A 27,967-nucleotide genomic window follows, 5' to 3' on the forward strand; every position below is an offset into this window, starting at 1 on the left:
ATTCCGTGGATGTCAGGGTGGGTCCGGATTTTATGAGCTAGGGGTTCTAGGGATAAAATGTAGAGGAGGGGAGATAGTGGGCACCCTTGTCGGGTGCCGTTTGTGATTGTGAACGGTTGGGATAGGAAGCCATTGTGGGATACTCTGGCTGATGGGCAACTGTACAGGGCCATAATACTTGTTATGACGTTCTCCGGGAAGTTAAATTTTTTCAGGACTTCGGTCATGTACTTCCAGTTGAGGCGATCAAAGGCTTTCTCGGCGTCCAGCGCCAAGAAGAGACCCTCTGATCCCTGTCTCTGTATGGCATCTATTACGTTGAGGATTTTTCTAGTGTTGTCTGAGCCTTGTCGTCCCTTCACAAAACCTGACTGGTCATTATGTATGAGTTTGTGTAGTAGTGGTGCTAGTCGATTGCTAAGTAGTTTCGCATAGAGTTTAGCGTCACAGTTCAGAAGGGAGATAGGTCTGAAATTTTTACATTGTGTCGGGGGTTTTCCCGGTTTCGGGAGGGTCGAGATATGGGCTAGCAGCATTTCTTTCGGTAGGGAGCCTTGTTGTGAGCTCTCATTCATGACCTTTAAGAGGTGCGGAGAAAGGAGAGAAGTAAAGGTTTGATAATATGCGTTGGGGAGGCCATCTGGGCCTGGAGATTTATGGGTAGGCAAGTGAGCTATGGCTTCGGTCAGTTCTTCTAGGGTGAATGGGCCTTGTAGGGTTTCTCTGTCTGCATCCGTCAGGCTGGGCAGGTCTAAGTCGCCTAAGAAGTCTTGAATGAGTTGTGGGTTTGGTAGAGTGACATTGGGGTCGGACGCTAAGTTATATAGGTCCCCGTAGTAGTTCGCAAATTTTGAAACTATACCCTGTGGGTCGATGATGCGGTCTCCTTTCTTGTCTTTTAGATAAGCTATTCTAGAGGCCGTCATTCTACGTTTGAGTTGCGCTGCTAGCTTAGCGCCTGCTTTATTCCCATTGGCAAAAAAGTTGTGTTTAACCTTACGGAGAGTATAAGTTGTTTTGGCCATTTCTATATTTCTAAGTTTGGATTGCAATTGTAGAAGATGTGTATGCGTCTTAGGATTGGGGTTGCGTTTGTTGGAATGCGTTAATTGGGCAATTTCAGTTATGAGGGCATTGTATTCTGCGGTTCTCAGTTTTTTGGCTCGACTTGCCTGTATTATGAAGCTTCCTCGAATACACGCTTTATGCGCTAACCAAATTTGGTCTACCGAGGTCTCATTGTTTGTGTTTTCGTTAAAATAATTGGTGAGGTCAACCTTTATTTGTGCGATAACGGCTGGGTCTGTCAGGAGCGACTCGTTGAGTCTCCAGGAACCTGTACCTTTGCTAGGGAAGGGTGCTCTTAGGCTCATTGTGGTAGGTGCATGGTCTGACCACGTAATTAACCCAATGGTGGTTTCTTCTATGTTAGGCATATAAGTGGCTGGAACCAGAAACCTATCGATTCGGGAATAGCTATTGTGTGCCGCAGTGTGGCAGGTGAAGTCCACCTCTGCGGGGTGCTGAATGCGCCATGGGTCAACCAGTTGGTGGGCTGCTAGGGTGTCACATATCTTAGATGTCAGTGCTGCTCTATGGGTGAGAGAGGCCGCTGAGATATCGGCTGTGGAGGAGGAGTCCATGTTACTGTCAATCAAAAAATTAGTGTCACCACCTATGATTATCCATATTTGTACAAATCTGCGAGTGCTAAAACCATAAGCAGGAACTCATGTTGATTGGTATTGGGACTGTATACATTGATTAGGGTATAGGGATTGTTATTAATGAGGCATTGAATGATTAGGTAACGGCCCTTTTTATCGCTGATCTTGCGTATTAACGTGAATGCGGCATCTTTACTTATCAGTGTTGACACACCACGTTTTTTAGATTTATAACAAGTGTGAAAGTCATGAGGGAAGTCTTTAGAGTTAAATTTCGGTCTGCCTTTCCAGGTGAAGTGCGTTTCTTGGTAGTATGCTATAAGGGCTTTACATTTTTTGGCTTCAAGTAGGGCTAGTCTCCTTTTATTCGGGGAGTTAAGTCCCTTGGTGTTTAGAGATAATATTTTAATCGACATAAGGTCGGGTAAAAGGTGTGCTACTGCGAAGGCATAGGTTCGCTGCCCTCCCTTTCCATTTTATTTTGTGTTCCCTCCAGGATATTATTATTCTGGACTTGTGGATGTCCATTAGTTGTGCCATAACATTAGTAGATAATCTATGGTTCATATTTAATGTGCCCTTGGGTTCGAAGGTAGGGGTAACTGGGGTAAAACTATGTACAACATTCCGTATGTCACTGGAGGTGACATGCAGCTGCATAAAGCAACGGATAAACACGGCCATTAGTAGGCCTTGGGGGTGATTCGATAGTGACATTTGTATAAAAGTTATACAGTCTAACAAATCAGTTAAGTAAGTTGACAAGGAGCGGGTTACATCTCGCCCATAACAGCGTAACAAATTAAACATTGAATTAGCCATTGGTTAGGGGGGGAAAAGCAAGGAGTATACATATAAAATAGCTATAAAACAATAAAATCTGCAAGTGTTGGTGCATTAAAGCATTATACGTTACAGTATCAGAGGTCAAGGCGGTATGACTTTCTCTGGTAAATCTCGTCTGCTTGACCTTGGCAGGATCAGGTAGTCGGAGCTTTAGAGTTCGTGGAGTGTCCGTGGGTCTTATGGGCCTGTGACCATTCCTTGGTCAGCGGTTGCGGTGCAGAGGCACTAGTAGCGGTTGGATGGTCTGTACCCGTGGGGGGAAGCGGTACTTGCCATTCTTGCAGGAGACGCTTGCCTTCTTTAAGATCGGTGATGGCTCTGTCCACTCCGTTCCTCTTCACAAGTAGTTTGGTGGGGAATCCCCATTTATAAGGGATGTTGGCAGTTCGCAGTGCAGTGGTTATGGGTGCGAAGGTACGTCGTTTGAGCATAGTAGCGGAGGATAGGTCTGTGAAAATTTTGATGTGTTGATAGGATTCCGGCCATTTTGACAGGTTTCTGGAAGCCTGCATGATCTTATCTTTCACTGTATAGAAATGTATTCTTGTAATTACGTCTCTAGTGGTAGCAGGTGGTAGGTGTTTAGGTTTAGGTAGCCTGTGTGTTCTGTCTAGCATCAGGTCCAGGTTGTTTAAAGAGGGTATCAGTGATTTAAATAAATCCTGTACATACCGAGGGAGATCAGAGGTCTGGATAGATTCAGGTATGCCTCTAATGCGGACATTATTTCTTCTGCTCCTATCTTCATGGTCTGCCATTTTCTCCTCCAGAGATTGAAGTTTGGTTTTGAGTGAGGAGTAGGCCTCAGCCATGGAGTTGTGTGCGTCGATAAGTTCATCCGTGCGTTCTTCAAGTTTTGCTGTTCTTTCGCCGATGTTGTTTATGTCGGCCTTTATTTCTGCAGTCATTTGCTGGATGTCTGCTTTGAAGGAAGCTTTCAGCTCCTGCATGATTGTTCTCACCGAGAGGTCAGTTGCTGGGTTGGAAAATTCAGCCTGATCTGCAGCATGGTCTCCCATGTCGGAGTCAGGAGCCGGTGAGGAGGGCCCGTCGGCGCCATCTTGGACATCGTGGTCTAGTGCATTTTGCACCCCGAAGTGTGAGTTAAGCTTCTGTTGTTTATATTTTTTCGTTGATCTCGATGACATGTCGATTTGTGATGTGTCCCCTCGTTAGTCGGCTCGTTTTGGGGGTTTTTTTGTGGCTAAATCAGGCTGTAAAGGTCGCTGTCTGGGAGAGCACTCGTCCCGCACGTCTGCTCACATGCGCTGCTCGGACACGCCCCCTGTCATTACATAATATTGAACATTTTCACACTTCAAACTCTCAGTCCTTGAACCTCAGTTTCTCCTCTTCAGCTTCCATTATGTGAAACTCTAAGCTCACAGGTCGTTTTGTTTAAACGTGCTACAGATACCAGATTATAAAATCAGAAGCAAAATCGCTAATCTTCCTGTGAAGGAGCTCTGTGGACAGGACTCCAGCTGCTGTATCTCAGTGACATATTGGATTCCCCAGCATGGTAAACCTTTCATCCTGGGTCTAAGAACATCTAGACCTCAGGACATACAGGGAAACTAGGGAAAAGCTAAACCAAGCTTTCTCGGTTTAAATTACTTGAATCTTTTTATTTTTTATTTTCAATCAATGGATATTCACTAATCTTTGTAAAGGGCTGGAAAAATTTTGTGCATATTAGAATGAATTTGTGGAATGAGGAAGTGGTAAAGAATTTGGATTTTGTTCTGCAGAGCCATTGTTTATTTCTGTAATGTCTGGGGTTAGTCTATTTATTTAACCCCTTTTCTGCAAAACAATAGCCACGAGATGCCAACTTGCTGCATGCCTTCTCATTACACACAGTGAACCCCTGGCAATTTCTCACTTCTGTTATGCAAGGTGGGGGGGAAGGTCTGTCCTGTTTAAAAGGACAAACTCTGCCAAAAAGTAGCAACAGCAGTTAAAAATAATTTTTATTTTAGGTCCCTAGCTCTTCTATTTTTATCTGTGAGGGGACAACGTGCCTTTGATTTAAAAGCACAGAATACACCCTTGCAAATAAAGGGTCTCTTGCTCTTGCCCCCCCACCCCCTTCATCCCCCTTCACTTCACTCTCGAACGCATGCATGTAATCATAATTACAAACGATTCTTCTTATTTTTTAGGAAGTATTTTCTTGAAGTTGATGTGGACTTTACAGTGCCCCTATTTCTTCCTTTATTTACCTTAGAGGGTATGAGACACTAAATTTGAAAGAATGGAATTCTCGCTTTTCAATAAAGAGACGTATGAGCTTGGTGATGGTGAGCATCTGTCCAAAGGAGAGACACAGATCTTTAATATATTAGAATGTGATTTGGAGCCCCTATCTCGTCAAGATGGCATTCTGCGCATGTACACTACACCCCCGTATGAAAGCAAGTATTCTTTTTCTTTCAAATTAAGGGCTCATCTAGGTTGCATATGATTGTAGCTAACAAATATATGCATGTCACTGAGCACGAATCACTTGGTTACAACTTAGTTTCTATATGCATTTTATTACTGTAAAGGTTTTTAAATAGAAACCGAATTCCTGACACAGCAATAAAACCTATACATGTCTGTGCAGTGCGTAGGCTGATACTTGGTCTGAGATTTTGCTGTGGACTTTATCAGTATTAGTCATTTCTTGAGATATGGGGATGAGTTCTCCAATAGTGTTTCTCAGCCTTTTTTTTTTATTTTTCTGTGTGGCTTATTCATCCACCAACCCCTGCTATCAATCTTTTCATTAACAAGTAATCCCTAACCGATAAAGTGATAATTGCTGCATGTCTGTACACAGTGGTGGAGGGAATCAAGTTTAAAATAAGCAATGATCTCTGGAGTACACGGTTTATATCTGTGCAGTAAATTACTTCATTTCTTGTGTAGTATATCTCCTAATGGCAAGATTACTGCCAAATACCACCACATTCTAAAACTAGAATGTGGCCCTTTAAGATGTACCCCATGGAGTGTAAGACATACACCTGGAGGAAGTGTGGCAGCGAAGACTGCTTTCAACCTATACATTTAGATCTTTTTTTTTTGTTTGTTTTTTTAATCTTAAGTATTTCTATTTTTATATTTCAAACCTTTTACTAGATGAATCATTTGTATATTTGAATTTTTAACACTGTATATAATCAGTTGTTTTGCGGAATTGGCACTTGGCCTTAAATGTTTTTGTACCATAAATCTGTAACATAAAAAAAAAATATGAAGGTGTCTAAAGAATTTCTGAATGCACATCTTTGTGTTTGGCTCCACATTATTCATTTAATTTAAAATGTCAGAAAGTAACCTGTTCCTTCCCTCTTGTGTGTGTCTTGTGGCGTTTTTGGAATTGTTTCGAGATATAAGAAATGAGCCTGTTGCCTCTTATGGGATTTAATCAGTGAGAAGGGATATCTGTTGAACGGTCACCCTAGGTCTAAGTTACATTCAGTACTGACTAGCCCCATGTAGTTTGGGACTCCTTGTGGATCTGTCACATATATAGCTTTGATCAACCAAAAAATAATCATCAGGACTTCTCCCCAGATGTGAGCATTTTATCTTTTATTCAGATTTTCTTTTTATTTCTTTTTTACTTATCTGCAGAATAAATTACTCTGAGGAAAAAAAATGGAAAAATATATATAGTTTCCACGTCCCATTTATCCTGGTGTGTAGCCCCAACGTTTTGTTAAGTGTCAATACAGATGAGGTCAACATTTATAAGGGCAGTCTGTGTGGGAATTGACTTCCATTTTTTATTACTAGTGCAGTCTGTAGAACTACGGTAGTTCAAAGCAGAGGCTATTTGTGTTAACAAAAAAGCTGTATTTGATTTTTAGAGTCCATTTCTTGTAGCTGCTTGAGCTGCCTTGTTGTACAGTTTATTCTACACCAATGTGGAAAAGATATCTTAAACTCAGCAGTACAGGTTTGAGGTTACAGGGTCTAGACATAACCTGACACATTAGTAAGACACCACTCATGCCATGTCAAACTCTTCAAATTCTGGCAGGAGATACAAGAAGTGTGCACAGGTTCTTCTTACTCTAACCCTTCTGCACATCCCCTCCTGACAACACAGCAGCCACAGCGAGGTCCACTCAAAGACTTTTCCTTGCCAGCTCAGAATACATGTTTTTTAAATAAATTAATTTACCGCAGGGTATAGGGAGGGAGGGGAGACACATGTTTTCCCTGTCAGACTCTTCTTGCCAGAAGAGAATCAGATCATGTCTGTTGCCCTGCAGTGCCTGCTGCTGATAGATTTTATTTTTGCACAGAATTGACATTTGGCAGTCCGGGACAGAGAGTTGTAACTAGCCTCCTCACACACGACGTTCATATAACTGGATATGCAGTGTTTCAAACAGTAACCGATTCATCCTTGCATGACCACTTAAAAAAGCAGAAGTCGTAATGGATGTTAGAGTAACCTTTTAAAAGCGGTTGGTGTTATCACCACTCCAGTCTCTGCAATCTAGTTTTCATGAAACGTACATTGACATCTAAAGTCGGTCCTTTCCCCCAGGGTGGACAAAGCCGTTGAAGAAAAAACATTGTGACGTGGCGCAGGCAGTGAAAAATCTTTAAAAAATATATATATATATATATATATTTTTTTTTTACGTTCTTTATTTTTCTTGTGCATATGAATATACATGGTATATAATCCTGCAGAGCCACAACAGCTATAGCAGGCGCATTTAAAGTAGTGGTCAACATGGCTTGCGGTAGACAGCACAATTTTATAACATAGAACATGCTAAACAGGCTAAATGGTAAGATTGCGTTAAGATAATAATAAACATAGATCGTTGGTCAGTACACTTGGCTGTAGTTATGATAGGGGTGTGCTTATAGTGGGTTAGTGTAAGCTAGAGTTAACATTTTGACAGTTGTGTTATAGGTCGCACATACAGTGAGGTGACAGGTTTAATGACGTGAAAGATTTGTACCAGACATTAATAGTGACAATGTGTCCTGGCTCAGAGAGGGCAGAGTGCCTTAACTACTAGGTACCATCAGGACTACACGGATATTTAACTGAATCCGCAGCACAGCCACAGCATAAACAGTCCAGGCAAGGGTCAATACACATCAGTTACTGGGATAGAAGCCAGGCAGCATCCGAAATGCGCCCCACGGGTATTACATTGTTGGAGGTTCATCCTATCCCTTGGCTTGGTATCTGATCTCTGTGGTTTGTGGGAGTCACATTCTGGGGACAGTCTTCGGATGGATGTCTGCGGTAGGACCATCTTGTGTGGTCTCTGTCCACCCCAGCTCCCAGCGTGCTGCCATGTACCTGAGCCGCCTGTTTCTCTGCGTGTTGCAGCCGGAGCTCGGGATCCACTGGTTCGTTGCTTCCTCATGTGTGGAGTGGCGGTTCCCCGGGCGGCAGGTGAGGCCTTGATGGGGTGGTCCCGCATGGGTATAGTGTGGCACCTCGTTGGTCTGGGCTTGCGGTGTAGAGGCTTTCTTCGGGGTGCTCGCCCTCTCCTTCCCGCTTTCAAAGTCGCGCCGTTGAGCTGCATGCCGTTGTGTCGGTAATTGTGAGGTTACCGTCAGTGGAGCCTCTTCATCTTTGCCCCCACGGAGCTTCAGTTTAGCCCAGAAGGCAGTGAACAGACGATCAAGTCTTTCCTCCAGCGGGGGTAGCAGAGAGGCGAGCCGTGGGTCACACGTGGCGTCTGGCAGTGCAAATATGTCACTGTTGGCGCTTTGCTAGTGGGTCACACGTTTTAGTAGCCGGGATATCCCTCACCGGCGGGGGGGGGAAGAGTGTGTCGGGGGACCTGCAGGCTAGTAGGCTCCAGTCAGCGGAGGGATCGGCCGCCTCCCCCACGCCGCCCGAGTAGGCCTCAGGTCTGACCCCGGGATGGGTCCACCGTTTACGGTCGTGGGACTTGTCGCTTGTTGCCACAGTAGTAGACCTCTGTCTCCAGGCCTGGGGCTTTTGCTGTCAATGTGGTTGAATGAGTATTTTAGCCTGGAGCCCTCACGAGTTGCGACCGCTCGGTATGGCGGTCAGGCTCCGCCCCGATAAATGGTTTTTTTAATGTTTATGATTACACAGTGTTAAACACTTCTACTCTACAAGATAGAAAATCAACTGTTACCTGAACAGTGTGCCGCATCAGTACTCCCAAGTCTATATTCGCATTGACCTGGTGTCCCTAATCTGTAAAAATAGAATTAAGGTGTTTTCCTTTGTTCTATGAGCTCACCCTTTTTGCCCTTCCATCCAAACTGGCATTTTCTCCTTTTTGTTATGAAAATACTTCTGTAAATTTCCTAACTATCACAAAGCCGTAGTCCAGGTATAGATCATTAAAAAAAACACTATACTGTATTAGAATACCAACATATTCTCAACACTGTAGTGTGAGTAGTGTTCTGCAAACTATTTAGGTGACTCTCCCCTGCCCCTCCTCTGTGCGCATCCAAAAATACATTTTATTTCCTTTTTTTTTTTTTTTTTTTTTTTTTGCAATCTGTCTGACTTCTTGTAAATCTTGTGTACTGTTGAAGAGGGATTAAATATCCTCTTTTGTGCCGATTACAATGATAATTAGACTCTTAATTGATTCCACAGACCTTGCTTGGTGAATTATTGGATCTCCTTAACCACAAAGACTTTAATGAAAGCTTTCCTCAAAACAATGTCCCATTATTGCACAAAATGTGCAGACTTGGTTTAGCTTCATTTAGTCTTTATCAGAGACTTTGTCATTAAACTGGTACGGACACTTTGTGTTTAACGTCTTATCTGTTGCTGCCGTTAGCCCTTATATCTTCCTGTGAAGCATTTTTTCTGGATCGTGATTGCTGGAATCACAATGACTGGATAAAAAATTAAAATCAATCGCCATCACCCTGATGGGAATTCCAGATATGCTGACTTCAAATTACACTTTTGAGTAGATGTCAGGATATATGTTGTGTTGCGCAGTGCCGTACAGAATAGCCATGTTTGTGTTATTCTACTTTGTTAGCAATGTATCGGTGTATGTCTAAATGTGATATACCTCTGTAAGAGTACCTTTTTAATCAATTGTTACTGGATGCAAGTGTATTGATCATGGTTGATTATATTTCTTACTTGTTCTGTGTTTAAGTGTGTATGTGTATTTTAATATTATATATTACTGTACCCTATTGTAACAATGTGTAACAATGCGCCTTTCCAAGGAAACATTCTGTAGCTTTGTTACCGTGTGTCAGAAAGAAACCTTCAAATGATATCTGTGATGACCTCTCACTTCGGTACCTGCAAATTGAACTGCTTCTTTATATGGGACATTCTGTCACTAGCTGTGTGCCAAGTTATGGGTTTATACTCTATCATATCACTTATACACTAAAAATAGAACAGCAGATAGCTCTACAAACCAGGTGATTTAGTGTCAGATGATCAAGTCTGAAAATACAAGCATCAGCTAGCGAGATATTCATTTATTCCCTATATTCCGTTTCGGATGCCGGCGGCAGCCTTGTGTTTGCTACATGAGGTCTCTCGGGTCCCTAGTTCGCTAACATTGCCCTCTAGTCAATACATTGTCAGGAGTAGACCTTTCTTCTACACTTTGCTCTGGTAGACTTGCTTGTGTATATATAGAATTCTTTACATTTAATATATGATCTGTCAGTATTTCTCTTCATCTGTGTCTAATCAGTCTGCATATAATAGGTTGGCAGTTTGCTCAGTGTGCCTCCTGAGAGGAGGGTACCTCTGTGTTTGGTTCCCCTACTTCGGTTTGTGGCTGGAAAGTACCACATGTGGCTTAATGCACAGACAGTAACTCTACCATTGCTCCATCCTTTTTGTTGGATGCTGTGTGTTGTGTATGCTCTACGGCAGGGGTGCCCAAAAGGCAGACACCCAGATGTTTTTGAACTAGAACTCCAATGATGCTTTGCCTGCCTTAAGAATGACAAAGCATCATGGAAGGTGTAGTTCTACAACACCTGGGCATCTACCTTGGGGCCACCTCTGCTCTATGGCATTGTATGCGTTTAATGTGTTAGGCAGGTTAAATGCTTCCTGGGCGATATTCATTTTCGAACAGGGAGGCCAGCAAATCAATTAGCATTTCCATATGCAACAGAAACACACATTTGCTGTTACTAGATGAGGTACACAAAGTTGTTTAGATGTTTGTGTGTGTTTTTTTTTTGTTTTTTCGGGAGGCTTGGGGGGGAGAGGGGTGTTCTCATTTATTTTCTTTGCTTCTCAGTAAACTTTGCAGTGTCCCTTTCTTAATCTTTTGCTTCAAAGACCCGATGACAATCAAGCTACTACTTAGATGTAAGGGACCTGCAGACAGAGACACGATCTTTGCTTGTCCTTATCATTGCACTGCAATTGATGTTACCGCCCGACAAAATTGTGTTTACCAGACTCCCCACGAACGAGAAACCTCTGTTTCTTGGGCTATATGTTAAATCCTTTTTGCTGTCCATACATTGCAGTTCATGAGTTCAAATAAATACTTTTGGTATCTTTTTATAAATTGAATAAATACTATATAACAGAATTACTCACCAAAGTGCGAATTCAAGGTGAATTTCAAATTTCGGGTCAAAATAGCCAAACTTGGAAAAACTCTGTTAGTTATGCTTCCCATTCACCTACTCTGGTCTTAAATTTGAAATTTGCTATGGATTCCCACTTCTCACTGTAGTAAATAATCCTGTAAATGTGTCCCTGGGCTAAAGTCTGCCTTTCTTGCTGGATGTATGTTTGTAAGGTGGTTTGAGGTTAGTCAAATAAACACCTTTTGCCTTCCATGTCTCCCAGTCAACCTATTGAAAGTGCTTGTTTTCTATTCTCCCTGTCTGACTGCCTTAGAAATTCAATAGGTATCTGTTTGCCCGCAAACTTAATTAAATACGTTTATTTTATAGCCCAGTGTGTGCCTACTTGACTTAGTATTTCAGGCTTTTTTTAACAATTTATCTTCTCACAGTTAGTATAACGAAAAGGATAAATACAGTACCTAGTCAAAATCTGTAGTATTGGATGGCAAAATTCGAAAAAAATTTTTTGAAGGGGTGAGAGGGGGAGAAGAAAACCAGGAAATATTTCAGACCTCTACATGCTTTGTGGTATCCTTGCGTGAGGATATGTTATTTTAACAAATAGGTTTAGTAACTAGTTTACCTTATGAGGGAGTCATAGATGCAGTTATATATAAAGCCAGCGTAATAATATGTGTATTAGGCATGCTGACTAACTGGCTTGTCTGCGTTTAGAACCCTAACATTCTATCAGTCTGCTACTACTGAGAGCCTGTCTGTCCATTCACTGCTCTACCACCGGTGGGGAGAGGGTTTGTACATTATTATTTTAATAAAAATCAACCATTACACCATCTGCCAAGGAGGACGCGTGTATTTATTTTTTATAGCTTACTTTATTATGTTTAATGGCTAAGTAGACAGGAAGTTCATGGCTAATGTCAGGATTATGCACGAAACAGCGCATTTCAAACTTTACGCCGATATAACGCACATGGAAAAATTATAATTTTGCTGTTCTTCCTATCATATGCAATCTCCTTTATAGATTGTCTGCATTTCCTTTTTAACAAATAACCCAGAGCTCTCTAGCAGACTCTCACCCTTATTTCGTGCTATGAGAATATATTTTAATAAAACTCTCACCTTTGGTGAAAAATTTATTTATTTTGCAGCCATTAGAATCTCTATTAATATAGAAAGTGTATTGCATAGGCTTTAGGGATAATATTCTATTTGTAGAAAGCCCCAGTGGCTGCTGTCATTTTTCAATGAAAGACAGAATGTGTAGCTGTGTTTATACAGCCGGTTGCAGTCTGCCCCCGGTGGCGAAAGATGATGCTGTTGCTGGGTAGACGTAATATTTATCAAACATATATTGGTCTAGTGCATATGCATGTTAGTTTTCCTGTCAATCGTTCCTTAAGTTCTTAGTGATCTATTAAAGTTTGGTGTCTGTATCACTTATGGTTCTCAACATATTTGGATATTCATTTGCTGGAGTAAAACTCCTGTCATGCTCAGCAGACTGGCTCTCCGAGTGTGATCATATCTGCTAGGCTCCGTGAAATATTTCTGTTACACATTTATTTGAAAATGGAAATTCAATGCCCCTTTTCCCCACTGGAAACATTTTTTTTTTCTCCTAACAAAAAGAGAAGGATGGGGAAGTGCATTGTGCATCTCAAGATGTGTTTTTCTGAAATATATTCTTTAAATACATTGTAGAACAATAAAAACATGTTTGGTTTAGATGATTTCACTAACCATTGAAAACCGATGTCATTATAGGTTACATGTCTTGCCTGTGACCATAAGTCTAATACAATTGAGCCATTCTGGGACTTATCTCTGGAGTTTCCTGAAAGATATCATTGCAACTGCAAAGAGACAGCCTCCCAGCGACCTTGCTTGCTTACAGAAATGCTGGCCAAATTCACAGAAACAGAGGCCTTAGAAGGGAAGATCTATGCCTGCGATCAGTGCAACAGTGAGTAGATGCAGTATGTATTCACAGAAATGTTCTGTTTTCATAACATAGCTCTGTACCTCTTCATTCACATTCAGCTGCAGCAGCACACAATTCCCTGGATAGGACAGAATACATTTAATTATCGAACCCTGACTTATAAATTTTAAGGCCTATGGTACTAGCGTGGGTTACCTCAAATGCATGTGTTCGTGATGTATCCCAGAATGTCTGCAACGAGCAAGATACGTCCCTTTCCACACAATTGTGTATTTAATGACTGTTAATGCAAAGGTTTCTATTTTGTGTGTGTGTCTCTGTCAGAATGTGTGAATGAAAGAGTGCATTTAAGTGAATTCTAATTGTGCGAACTGTTATGGCTGTGTTGACTGTATGGTCGGCGTAATGTGGCAATGCAGAGTTAGTGTGTATAAATGTAGGGTTAGGGTGTAAGTAAATATTGTGTTTGTGCGCGCGTGTTTGTGTAAAGTAGTTGCGAGGAGCAGAGAGGAAATATATTCTGGAAGTTAAAGGAGCACTATAGGGTCAGGAACACAAACATGTATTCCTGACCCTATAGGGTTAAAAACACCATCTAGCCACCCTGAGCCCCTCATGCCTCCCTAAAAATAGTAAAATCTTACTTGTATTCAAGCCTGAAGCTGCTGGCTTTGTCACCGTTTCTTTAGACTTTACACCTGCCTGCTGACATCAGCAGAAGTGGTAGCGTGATCCAATCACAATGCTTCCCCATAGGATTGGCTGAGATAGACAAAGGGGCAGATCAGGAGCCAACACAAGTCAAACACAGCCCTGGCCAATCAGCATCTCCTCATAGAGATGATTTGAATCACTGCATTGAATCATGAGGAAAGTTCAGTGTCTGCATGCAGAGGGTGGAGACACTGTATGGCAGTACTGCTCACTGTGCAACACTGCCCCAGAAAGCACCTCTAGCAGCCATCTGAGGAGTGGCCAGTGGAGGTATCACTAGGCTGTAATGTAAACACTGCATTTTCTCTGAAAAGACAGTGTTTACAGCAAAAAGCCTGAAGGTAATGATTCTACTCACCAGAACAAATTCAATAAGCTGTAGTTGTTCTGGTGACTATAGTGTCCCATTAAGCCATAATGAGAAATAACCAGTATGATTCAAACACAGCCCGGGCCAATCAGCATCTCCTCATAGAGATGAATTGAAACAACAAATCTCTATGAGGAAAGTTCAGTGTCTGCATGCAGAGGGAGGAGACACTGAATGTTTGGATGCATTTTAGGCAGCCATGACCCAGGAAGGATCTCTAACAGCCATCCGAGGTGTGGCCAGTGAAGTTCTCACTAGGCTGTAATGTAAACACTGCATTTTCTCTGAAAAGACAGCGTTTACAGCAAAAAGCCTGAACAAATTCAATAAGCTGTAGTTGGTCTGGTGACTATAGTGTCCCTTTAAGTGCTTCCACAACATGCATCCTCAAGTAAAACTTTTTTTTTTTTTTTTTTTTTTAATGGTGGATGGGAAGGCTTAGGTGGTTTATGAATAAATAGCTGATACATTTCAGTGTTACAGCTGGCTCCTTAATACCAGTGTGGAGAAGTCTACCAAGAGGCTCACACACAGTTATTTACTAAATGGCAGCTTTTAGAGAATTAAATCAGAATGGTAAATTAGGCCAAAATGACTGACTTGGAAAAATGTCTCCATTGGCTATAATTGCAGCACGGCTATTTTAGCCTCCGATTTGCAATGCGGACTTAATGTGTTAAGTCAGTGTTTAGTCAATGTCCTTGATTGGATCTCACTGTGTACTCATTAATTTACCTGCAATAAAACAGAACCCCTAGGTCAGCAGTTAAAGAGGGAATTGGTTACCAATAGGGAGAATGAAATGGGGTTAATGTTTATGATGGCTGACCCAGTGAATTAGAAAGTGGCACTGACACAGCAAGATGTCTGGATCTGTCGGTGGTGTTTGACTGTGTCCATGTCATGTTAGACTGGAGGATGTGCAGAACAGGCCGATATCTGATTGTGCTGCTAGTTTACAGGGTCAGTGCAGTCTAGGCTCACACACATTAGAAGCTAGAAGGCTGTAACTCTGTAGTCTGGTGTTCTATTTACATGATGGCTGCCATGCTGGATCGCAGCCCAACCCACAACGAAATCCGTCTCCTGTGAGCAGAAAGCGACACAGCTCAGCAATGACAGATTTATAGGGCAGACATAATTTGCCAGTCTTCCTCTCGCTTATAAATTGTATCAAATCTGAACTGTTCTTTGAGGTTTATTAATTAAATAGTGAATTGTGCTAAATTACAGTTCATCATTTAATGAATAAAACTCTGCACATTATCCAATGAGGGGGGAAGGAGCTGTAAACCAGCACAGAATAGAGGGTTAAACTACGGGTGCTTTGATCTGCTGATTAACCCTTGCTATACTTGGGAGCCGGGCAGTCGTCACATTTCCATGTGCTGTAGCAGGCAATATTAAAGGGGAATTGTCACTTCCCATGAATTTTAGCACTTATCCCGATCTTTAATAACTATTGTAAAGCGCTATGGAATTTGTTGGCGCTATCTCAATATAATTATAATAATAATAATGTACTAGTTCCAGGAGGTATGGATTTCTGTTTAATTTTAATTTCCGCCTAACAGTTATTATTTTTAATTTTTTTCCTTTGCACTGGACAGTCTGCATACAGTGTAGAAATTAAACCATGTTTCTATTTTTCCTCCTCATTTGTACTCTGTACCCTGGATTTGCCTTCTCTCAACCGGATTGTGATGTAATTTATCTAATGTAAACTGAGCATCACATGAAATAAAGTTAATATAAGGAATATAGGTGAAAGTTAATGTTTTAATCAATGGTGTATGCCGTTTCCAAGAAATGACCCACTTTAAACTAAAGTGTTTTGCATTCTGTGGAAAAAAAGTGTAATCGAACACTTGGAATCTTAATAACTCCAACCATAAACTAATGTTAAAATGAGTGCAGTATGTGTAATTCACAAACTGTAAGTAACAGGTGACATCTAGTGGTTCTGTCATGTAAACACATGTATTAATGGCTTAGTGTGCAGTAATTCCCAGATCTTGTCTCCGTAAACACAATTTACAATTACTTTAAAGATCTGGGCATTTCCCGTAAATGCACATATTTACAGAGACAGTGTTTGACAAATGTTTGCGTTTTGAGAAGCAAGACAAGAGCAGCTTAATCACAGACAACATAAATCTCATATTAAACAATTTTAGGAACTCCGACTTATGTGGTTTTAAAGATTACATTAAATAACTTGTTTAACCCCTTAACACCAGAGGCAATTGTCTAACGTGAATCATTGGCCCTTACTCTGCGCTAACTCTACCCTATAACACTAACTAAGAGGGATTCCTTTTGCTGATATCAGCAGAGGGATTTCCCAGCTAAAACGCCATCTACTGAGTGATTGCAGCATGAGCGTGAGATCAGCTGCAGCTCCGGCATATTGTCTCTCCCTGCTGGAGACCCTGGGGATATACCTCAGATTGTGGGGAATCTGAGAATCACCGTGACTGAGTCCGAATGTTCAGCCACCGGAGTTTAAGTTGATTTAAGTTCTGCATACAGCCTGTGTCCGTAATAAGAGTCTAACTGACAGAGGGGAGCCCAAGGTATCGATTAATACCTGGGTTTCCATATTGGGAGCAGGGTTTGCTCCCTGCTCACACCAGAACGTTGGAGCGTTTTCTTTATGTTGTCCTTATGGTGTTGAAGCCATTATTATTAGGATTCCATGGAATATCCTAAATGTGATTACGGGTTCAGGGCTCAGCCCAGCTAGATCTTAATTACACTTTGTGAACACCAGCAGGTGACTGAATAGTTACATATAGTATTACGGGAGTATGAGTGAGTTCATGTCTATCTTGGCTTTCTGTTGTGGTTCATTATGATGCCCCCAGAACTCCTCTGTCATTGTTTTCACAGTGTATTCACCCTCTGTTTTCATTACTCTGAGGCTAACCTGGCTTTCTGCAGATATTTTTTTTATCTATATCTAGGAGTTTAACATTCCGCAGAGAACACTCATATTAACCCTCTCAGAGCCTGGAATCCAGTGCTTCTTTCTAAGATAATCTAATAAGCAGTTCTCTATGTTGTTCTTGATATGCTGCAGCCAAACGCAGGAAATTTTCATCAAAACCAGTTGTCCTTACAGAAGCCCAGAAGCAGCTAATGGTCTGTCGATTACCTCAGGTCCTGCGACTCCACTTGAAGAGGTTCAGGTAATGCATTCATTGGCTCGTTACTCTGTGTGAAACTGTCAGTAAGTCTCTGATTTATGGGATGTGATCTGGGGCATTCAATAAGGTCCTTCTTAACAGAAAGAAGAAACACCCGCAATGGAACACGAGGCCCCACCACTGCCCTACTTGCTTATCCTCTTCTCTGCCTATCAATATGTAGATCAGAGAAGTAGGTAGAGAGGGAGGGGGAATGCTCAAAGCATTGCATTGTGGGTGTTTCTACCTGGGGCAACTGGGAAGTAGTCATAGGTCTTGCAATTTCCCAAAGGAAATTAATGTGTCTTGTTAGAGGCAGATTGTGGCTTTAACAATATTATTTTAGGGTTATAGTTTTTTTGCAAGTATATAACCTGGATTCCGACCGCCGTAGTGTTTCTTTGATCCACTAAAACATTTGAAAATTAAACAATTTTTTATTTATTTATTACATAAATCTTCCAGACCAGAGAAGGTTCCAAGAGTCAGAATCTCTTTTCTGGTGTACAGTGTCTGAATTTATCCCATAAACTCCTGCCAAGCATGGTTTATGGGATAGGTTGTTTTAACCCCCAACTGTTGTTCCACTCATAGTTTAGCACAAGTGGAACTTATTTTCAAGCAGCTATCAGTTTATTCAAGCCTGGTTCACAGTTTTGTAAGCTGGGCTGTGTGAAGTGATGATCTGAGCTCCTGCATCTGCATGCACAACTTTGGATAATCTGAAGCTAAAAAGAGGTAAACCCCCCTTCCCCGTTGCAGTAGTTTTAAACCACATGGTGACCGGTTGAGGGTACTCTGTACACTATAATTGTTGCAGTGGTACACAGTTGTTATGGTTTTTGTGTGACACTTCACAACCCCCGGGATATGATTTATAATGTTTCAAGTCTCAACTGATGGATCTGGTAGCTAAAACATGTTCTTATCAAGTTCAAACCATGCTATTTAACACATCAGTTTCCCTTTTCTTTCTTAGGTGGTCAGGTCGCAACCATCGCGAGAAGATTGGGGTCCATGTCCAGTTTGACCAGATGCTGAACATGGAGCCTTATTGTTGCAGAGAATCTACTTCAGCCCTGCGGGCTGAATGCTTTATTTATGACTTGTCTGCTGTAGTAATGCATCATGGGAAAGGATTTGGTTCTGGGCATTACACAGCTTTTTGCTACAACCCAGAAGGAGGTATAGTATACATATATTTGGTATTTTAAGCTCTTGTTTTATATTTTGTGTGCTTTAATAATTGGTTAAATAAACGAGGGCATCAAACTATTTACATCCTGTCATTGACTTAATTCAGTTCAGAGTTATCCACTAAAGTGAGCATTCAAAATGAATTTCTCATTGAAGGCCAAAAAAGCCAAACTAGAACATCCAATTCAGCTACTTTGGCCTTAAATTTGAAACTCACTTTGAATTCCCAACAATTTTTACTTTTGTGAAGAACCCAGTATGCTTTGTGCACCAACATTAATGCATTGAGACAAATCACCTTTAAGAGCCACTCACCTTTTTAAAGAAGTGATCTGAATGCAGTCTCCTGTTTTGAGAGAACCATTTTCACTACACCTAGAATTATTGAGGATTAACAAGGGAATCACTTATTTTAAAGGAACACTATAGGGTTAAAACCACCATCTGGCCCTACCTTGCCATCCTAAATATAGTAAAATCTTACTTGTGTTCAAGTCTGAAGCTGCTGCTTCTGCCTGTGAACTGCCTCTGCCTGCTGACTTCATCAGAAGTGGTGGTCTGATCCAATCACAATGCTTCAACATATGATTGGCTGAGAATGTCAATGAGGCAGATCAGGAGCCAACACAAGTCAAACACAGCCCTGGCCAATCAGCATCTCCTCATAGAGATGATTTGAATCACTGCATTGAATCATGAGGAAAGTTCAGTGTCTGCATGCAGAGGGTGGAGACACTGTATGGCAGTACTGCTCACTGTGCAACACTGCCCCAGAAAGCACCTCTAGCAGCCATCTGAGGAGTGGCCAGTGGAGGTATCACTAGGCTGTAATGTAAACACTGCATTTTCTCTGAAAAGACAGTGTTTACAGCAAAAAGCCTGAAGGTAATGATTCTACTCACCAGAACAAATTCAATAAGCTGTAGTTGTTCTGGTGACTATAGTGTCCCATTAAGCCAAAATGAGAAATAACCATTCCATCTTGGCTGTTTCCTTTCAGTTCTCAACAATTCTAGATTAGTGGAAACCTTTCCTATGATGTAAATCCAGAGACTGCTTCTGAGGAATATTCAATCTCGGTCATGTAGAGTTCTCAAGAAAATAAAAAAGTCTAGAACTGCTTGTAAATGTTGTAATTCAACTAAATGCCAAATTAATTTCAAGTAACAAAACTGTATCAATCTTTTTCTAGGTTTCTGGGTCCATTGCAATGACTCAAAGCTTCACACATGTTCAGTGGAAGAGGTCTGCAAGGCACAAGCGTACATTTTATTCTATACCCAGCGAGTCACTCAGGAGAATGGACATTTGTCTAGTAGACTTTTAGAACATGTCACTCCGTCTGGCTCCCCACTGTCCACTCCATGCTGAGGGAATGATAACCCCAAGTAAATGAAAAGGAAAAAGGCAACTCCGTGTCTCGGAGTTCTGTCAGATCAGCCATCTTCTCTTGTACGTGTATATACCTTCTGTTACTTGTTTACGTAGAGAGAACAGAAGACGACCATTCTACACTGCTGAGCTGTGTGATGGGGCTGCCATAGCTCACTCGATATCACGCAGTGTTTATGGAGGATGAAATTAATTAACAGTACTTAAAGTAGCAGAATCAAAAGTTCTTGTAAGCTCCAAGATTGTAAGAAAATCTGTTGTTTAATGTACAATATGTTTATACTTTTTTGTATGGAATTAAGCACTCTGAAAAATAGAATAAAATGATTTTAACATTTTGTATATTGGAAATGGATAACTTAAACAAAACACATTTTACATACGTATTCGTTTAATCTTCCTGTGTGATTTATTTATTTTGCTCAGGTAGACTTTAGTATTTGTGATATATTTACATTTTCTGGATTTTGGTTTTATAGTTTTTCCCCTTTTTGTTTTCATTGTTTGTGTGAACCTGTGTTTCTGTCAGTGGTGTTTCATGTTTTTACCGGGCTTCTTCAATAAGTAGTGGTTGGAGATGTAGTGTTACAAAATGTGCATGAGCAATTCATTAGATGGTGCGCACAGTGAATTATATGTGATATTTATATAGAATATACTACTAGATGTCTCGTAAAATTTATTGAAATGCAGGTTCCATTATAAGACCACAAAAAGAGCGGTGGAACTTGCAAGAGTATAAAAACGGCATGTGTAGACGCCTAGCACCCCTCCAGACACACAAACAAATGGGAAAATAATGAATAATACTTTCTTTGTTGGCTCCAAACAAGTCTAATATTGCTCTCTAGATCCCAAACCAAAAATACAGATAACAAGTGTGGGATATATACTGTGTGATCAAGACTATGTCTTGTGTTTTCTTCATGTAAAGTGATTTGTAAAGTATAAATGTCTGGATTTTGGGACCATACAGTCCCTGGCTTTGGATTCTTTCCTGTAGTGAAACCAGTTTAGTTTGCAGAGACTTTACAAACTAGCTTATTGAAAAGATCAACAATACCATTACTGCATTCTAGACACACATAGTAAATTCTACATTATTAACCAATTATATGTGAATAAATATCAAAGGGACACTACAGTCACCAGAACAACTACAGCTTAATGGTCTGGTGAGTATAGTATGTCCCTGCAGGCTTTTTACAGTAAACAATGTGTTTTGGGGGAAAATACAGTGTTTACATAAGAGCCTAGAGACACTGAACTTTCCTTATATAGGTGTATTGATTAAATGTATCTCTGAGTAGATGCTGATTGGCCAGGGTGGCTTTGGCTCTGGCCCCTGGCCTGCCACCCTGGCTGTGATAACTAGAGTTGACAATCTCACCCAATCCAAGGCTTTCCTATTGGAAAACATTGTGATTGGCTAAGATCATCACTTCTGATGTCAGCCAAGGAGGCAGAGCAGGGCCAGCATAAGCAGACTGGAATAAAGATTTTACTATATTTAAGGGGGGCTTTAACACTATAGGGTCAGGAAACATGTTAGGGTTCCTTTACGTATGGCTACATTGAATGCCTTCTTTAGTGTTCTGTCCACTGAAAACACTTGTATTGTAATTCATTGCACGAACATGACTTTATCCATCACAAGATAAATACATGGGCATGAGATCTGTGTAGCCGGATAAACGTGTGACTCCATAATACCTAAATGCATTTGATGTTTGTACATCTGGTTATGTACAGGCATACATAAATAGGGAAAACAATGACTTAGCTGAACCATTGAAGGAACACTCCAGACCCCTAAAGCACTTACTTGCTGAAAAGTTTTATGTATTAAGTGTGTTCTACTGTTTTTAATTTAGCAAAAAGTGCAGATTTCAACAGAAATTGGCATTTGGTTTTTAAATTAACTGGTTTACACCCCTTTTCTTCCAAGCAGACGAGCTAATGGTACTTCCTGGTTTGGTTAGCTCAGTGGAGCTAAACTCAAGAGGCAGTTATTGCCCAGAGCACCTTCCTTGGAAAGACTTCTCAGTGAGCTGCGTTGGGGATGCTGTGATTGGGCAGCCACATAGGCGTAGAAGGGAAAGGTTTGCACATGCAGCAGACAAGAGTACTGCAGGTTTTGCACCCAAAAAAAAAAGGGGGGGGGGTGTTCGTTCCGTAGTGTCTCTTTCGTCCTACAACCCCAGCCGGCTTAAGGGAGGCATTCGAAGGATACTGCAGTTCACCGCCGAATGATGGAAAACAGCATACGTTTCACAAACTGCTGCTATGCATTCCACTGCGTGCCAGGTCTCTCACCGATCTGTAAGTGTGAATACACTGCCTTACGCGTTTCGTGATGACAGCATTACTTCAAAGGCCCGTACTTTTCTCGTACGATCAGGGTTTCAATAGTCCTGCCTTATACGATCAGGGTTTCAATAGTCCTGCCTTATAGTGCTAATTATTAACTCTATCCTGCACTTATCATGGAAAAAGTCATAGATTGAACATAGAGCACTTCAGTTATAACACACGGAATAAAAAAACTAAAAAACCCTCTATGGTTAACTATTAATGAATATCCAAAGACTTCATAGAGTAACTGTCACTGTGTTGTGTTCAGACAAAAATATAAATGGATGGAAAATAAATGGTAAAAATTAAATAATGAATCAAGATAAATATAGAAATGAAGCATATGAATAATAAAGACATCTGGTGATTTAAACTGGTATCCAAATGCAATACTGTTTGCAAAGGGAATACAAGAAGATAAGTAAAAACGCATCTAGAACTTAGTTCTACTCCCAGAAAAGATACTAAAAAGGAGAAATATAAAAAAAAAAAATACTCCACCGAAAGACAACTTAGGGGGAAAAAAGGGAACAAAAAATTGAGAGTGGAATAAGTATTATAAAAATGCACTTAACTCGAAGTCTACATTCAGGCCTTCGGGTTTTAGGGTATCCAAATGGAAAATCCATCTGGCCTTTACTTTGTCTAATTCCTTTTGCCAATCTCCCCCCTCTCCAATCCGCTTTAACTTCTTCAATTGGCATAAAGTGGAGTCCTTCCTTCCGGATTTCTAGAGTGGAATATGTCAGCGTTTGGATAAATTATGTGTGGATAAGCCCTTCTTGATATTCCTAATACGTCCACCCAAACTTTTCTTAAAGGGTCTCTTTGTTCTTTCTGTATATGGTCTCTTACATGGGCAAATAAGTAAATAAAGATCACAATCAGTGGTGTTTTGATCGTAAAACTCTTGAGTATCCATGTGGAAGAATTCCTTCACAATGAGGTTTTTTTTTTCTTTTTTTATTCTCACACCAATGACATTTTCCACGTTTTTTAAAACCTACTTCCTCCGCTATAGTATTAACCCTTATTTTCTTGACAGTGGGTGCCAACATCGTCTTTAAGCTAGGAGCTTTGAAATAGACCATCCTAGGTTTATCTCCTAGTACTTTACCTAATATTGGATCCCCTTTTAAAATATTACAATTTTTATTCTGAAGGTTTTGTATTTTGTAACCTTGGTTACTCAATCTGGTAATGAATACTGAATCCATACTATTCTCTAAAACCCTCGGCTTGGTCTATAAAGTGGATTCTCTTGCAAGTTCCAAAGCCTTCATAATTGCCACATCAAGCACTTCCTTGGGAGTATCCCTTTGTCGTAAATTGATGATTCATTTTCTTCCATTTGTGTTTTACACACTTCTGGTTCAGAACAATTCCGTTTCGCCCTCCTGAATTGGCTAAAGGGAATATTATTAAACCAACTTTTCTTGTAAAAACTGTTTGCTGGGATGAAACTGTTACAATCAACAGATTTTCTAAATGTCCTTGTATGTAGTCTGTCATCTTACATATAGATATCCAAATCCAAAAATTCAACTTTTTTTTTTTTTATATAGATTTTTTATTAATATCACAAAATACATAAAAAAAAAAAGTAATTAGCATACATTACACTCAGCAAAGGTATTGGTTTGAATCCGGTTACACAAAAAAAAAAAATACAAAAAGCATATACAAGAATCAATACATACTATCGTATTATAATGGTAAACCCAAATTAAAAATAATAACCTGCACCCTTCCCCCATCTACCCAACTTCCTCACCAAACCCCCGGTGATCCTAAATTAAGAGGATACTCCAAATCCACATGTTAAACATCATCCCCAACCATATCTTAGAAAAAGAGCCCTAGAACATAAAAAAAACACTCCGTATAAGTAAGAGTGAAAAAATATTCTAAATGTTGTAAAAATGGAAAACCCGGGAAGATGGGGTATATCCGGGTCACAAACCCTCAATACCCATGAACCACAAGCACACACATCTCACATACCTAGTTCCGAAATTCCATGGGGAGGTGAGCTGATGAATAGCCTAGATTATAAAGAATTTTGTCCATGGGTTAAACAATAGTCATCCCAGATGGCCCACCTATAATTCGGGCCTATATATACCCCTAATTGCCCATCCTCTCTTTCTAATGCTCTATTTCTCTGCATGATCCTTTCCACATTAACCATTTTGGCAACCTCCCTGCTTTCCAATTTACAGCAATCAACCATTTCGCTATTGAAAGAATACCAAGCAGGAGGGATTTTAATTATTTTGTACGGTAACTAGGCATGAAATGAAACAGAGCCAATTCTGGGGTTAAAACAATCTTTTCACCAGTGATACGAGACACCTCATATTGTACCTCCTTCCAATATTTTTGTATATAAGGGCAAAGCCACCACATATGTAACGCTGAACCTACTTGTCCACAGCCTCTCCAACAGAGTTTAGATGTATCATCTTTCTTCATTTGCCATAGTTTAAGCGGCGTTATATACCATCTATTTACAATTTTAAAATATAACTCCCTATATGAGACATGTTTAATTAATTTATCTGTTGAGACAAAAGCAGCCAACCATGTCTCCATAGGCCAGGATTGATTTAGTTCTTCCTCCCAAATTCTTATATTCAGAGGTTTAATGTTTAGATCCCCATTAGTGATGTCCCGAACAGTTCGCTGGCGAATAGTTCCCGGCGAACGTATGCGATGTTCGGTCCGCCCCCTATTCGTCATCATTGAGTAATCTTTGACCCTGTACCTCACAGTCAGCAGACACATTCCAGCCAATCAGCAGCAGACCCTCCCTCCCAGACCCTCCCACCTCCTAGACAGCATAAAATTTAGATTAATTCTGAAGCTGCATTCATTTATTTTTTTTGTATTTTTGTATTATACATTATCCTCCATAGTCTGTAACCTGTGTTTATTATACATTATCCCCCATAGCCAGTAACCTGTGTTTATTATACATTATCCCCCCATAGCCAGTAACCTGTGTTTATTATACATTATCCTCCCATAGCCAGTAACCTGTGTTTATTATACATTATCCCCCCCATAGCCAGTAACCTGTGTTTATTATACATTATCCCCCCACAACCAGTAACCTGTGTTTATTATACATTATCCCCCCCATAGCCAGTAACCTGTGTTTATTATACATTATCCTCCCATAGCCAGTAACCTGTGTTTATTATACATTATCCTCCCATAGCCAGTAACCTGTGCTTATTATACATTATCCCCCCCATAGCCAGTAACCTGTGTTTATTATACATTATCCTCCCATAGCCAGTAACCTGTGCTTATTATACATTATCTCCCCCATAGCCAGTAACCTGTGCTTATTATACATTATCCCCCCACAACCAGTAACCTGTGTTTATTATACATTATCCCCCCCATAGCCAGTAACCTGTGTTTATTATACATTATCCCCCCACAGCCAGTAACCTGTGTTTATTATACATTATCCCCCCCATAGCCAGTAACCTGTGTTTATTATACATTATCCTCCCATAGCCAGTAACCTGTGTTTATTATACATTATCCCCTCATAGCCAGTAACCTGTGTTTATTATACATTATCCCCCCATAGCCAGTAACCTGTGTTTATTATACATTATCCTCCCATAGCCAGTAACCTGTGTTTATTATACATTATCCCCCCATAGCCAGTAACCTGTGTTTATTATACATTATCCCCCCCATAGCCAGTAACCTGTGTTTATTATACATTATCCTCCCATAGCCAGTAACCTGTGTTTATTATACATTATCCCCCCATAGCCAGTAACCTGTGTTTATTATACATTATCCTCCCATAGCCAGTAACCTGTGTTTATTATACATTATCCCCCATAGTAATTTATCGTTGGACCTAGGCAGCATGATGTCTTAGGCCGGCCCAGAGAGTGAGTGAGTGAGTGAATAATATAATATATATGTTCAGAAACATATTAGTAATATATGTAAATCGGGTTCATGCAAAGAGAGTGAAAAGGTATTAAAGAAAAACACACTTATTGCATCAAATTTACAAAGCCAAACTTTTAAAAGCTTTCCTCATTTCTTTCTCGGGATGAGGAATATATCGGTTGTAGACTGAGGATTTCCATCTGCCCAATCTTTTAATAATATGCACTGGAGTGTCAGTGTTGAAGGAGACCGAAGCTGCCCCTATTCTAAATGAAAGACCCGAGACATGGATACAACCCAATCTTAGGAGTTGTGTTCTGATGTAGAAGATGAATTTAGCCGTAGTCAGAGGGATTCAGTGAGAGTAGTGGTGAAATGTGTGTGGCATGACTGAGTGTGGGTAAGTAAGAGTCAAGTATTTTAACTGGGCACTAGTTCTAGGTGGGATAAAGTGGTATAGCGGATGGATGAGTAGTTTGGTTAGTTTTAGAGGTTTGTAGAGAAAGTATATAGTGAACATGATTTTTAGCGATATCCAATATTTTTAAGGTGATCCCAGTGCCACCACTCATATCTGGTGTCACAATAGCTTGCATTTAAAAAAAAACAAAAAAACTTTTTTGACTGTAATATAATAGCAGTCAGTTTCCTTCACTCGCGTGCGTTTCAGGGCCTGCCAGGGCACAGTGTCACACCAGTGCAACTCATATCTGGTGTAACAGTAGTGTACATAAAAAAAAAAAAAAACTAGAAATTTGACTGTGAAATAATAGCAGTCAGTTTCCTTCACACGTGTGCATTTCAGGGCCTGCCAGGGCACAGTGTAATACCAGTGCAACTCATATCTGGTGTAACAGTAGTGTGCATTTAAAAAAAAAAATACAGGGGGCTTGTTGTCACCTTTCGGGGACCCTTGGTGTTGTACGTGGCTGGGTGGAGGAAGAGACCTTCAATGACATCAGTGAGGACAAGGAACGGGACATGGCTAGCTTGGTATCCAACCTTGTGCAAATGGGGAGTTTGCAGTTGTGCAAATGGACTGTTTGCGGTTGTTTGCGATGCGTTAAATGGGGAGTTTGGTCTGTCACTGTGAAGCGGGCGTAACCCTTACACTACCTGATCGATACAACATCATACCTGATGTTTTAAAGCACGTTATTCCAAACAATTTAAGAATGTTATGTGATTTATGCCCTTTATGGATTAAAACCAGACTCTGCATCAACTATGTAATTTTCCATGGGAGTTTTGCCATGGATCCCCCTCCGGCATGCCACAGTCCAGGTGTTAATCCCCTTGAAACAACTTTTCCATCACTATTGTGGCCAGAAAGAGTCCCTGTGGGTTTCAAAATTCGCCTGCCTATTGAAGTCTATGGCGGTTCGCCTGGTTCGCCTGTTCGCGAGCATTTGCGGAAGTTCGCCGTTCACAAACGGAAAATTTCATGTTCGCGACATCACTAATCCCCATCTCTCAAAAAGCTGAAGCATTTCGATAGCATATGCTTCCTATTTGTTGAACATATTATTTTTTTCACAAGAAGTCAACTGTCTAAACTCTTTTAGGCAATAAATCAATGAGCAAATGCTGAATTTCAGCCTGTTATATTCTTTTTTTTTATAATTCTTTATTTTTGGTATGCAAATAGGTACAGCAGTGCCTGTATCGCCACAGCAGCGTCATCAGGCTTGTATTACTTGGTCATATTAGAACAATAATGTGGCATGGTAGGTGTGCATACATTTTTGAATATATAAGAGGAAAAGAAAAATGACGATTATAACAGAAACATGCTTTG

General features: G+C 40.5%; 1 protein-coding gene across 2 annotated transcripts in view; it reads left to right on the top strand.

Annotated features, from left to right (window-relative positions):
- The window catches only part of USP44 (ubiquitin specific peptidase 44), a 54,301-nt gene extending 34,072 nt beyond the window's left edge, over positions 1-20,229 (top strand). Inside the window, exons 3-6 of one of the 2 annotated variants that reach the window (XM_063447087.1) lie at positions 12,849-13,047; positions 17,193-17,301; positions 18,278-18,483; positions 19,688-20,229. In XM_063447087.1, the coding sequence (XP_063303157.1) occupies positions 12,849-13,047; positions 17,193-17,301; positions 18,278-18,483; positions 19,688-19,866 (693 nt within the window). In that variant the 3' untranslated portion in view covers positions 19,867-20,229. The remainder of the gene's footprint in view (positions 1-12,848; positions 13,048-17,192; positions 17,302-18,277; positions 18,484-19,687) is intronic. The other variant, XM_063447088.1, reaches the window with a different exon arrangement.
- The last annotated feature ends 7,738 nt before the right edge of the window (positions 20,230-27,967 follow it).

The sequence above is a fragment of the Pelobates fuscus genome, chromosome 3 (genome assembly GCF_036172605.1).
Source record: "Pelobates fuscus isolate aPelFus1 chromosome 3, aPelFus1.pri, whole genome shotgun sequence".
Taxonomy (NCBI): Eukaryota; Metazoa; Chordata; class Amphibia; order Anura; family Pelobatidae; genus Pelobates; species Pelobates fuscus.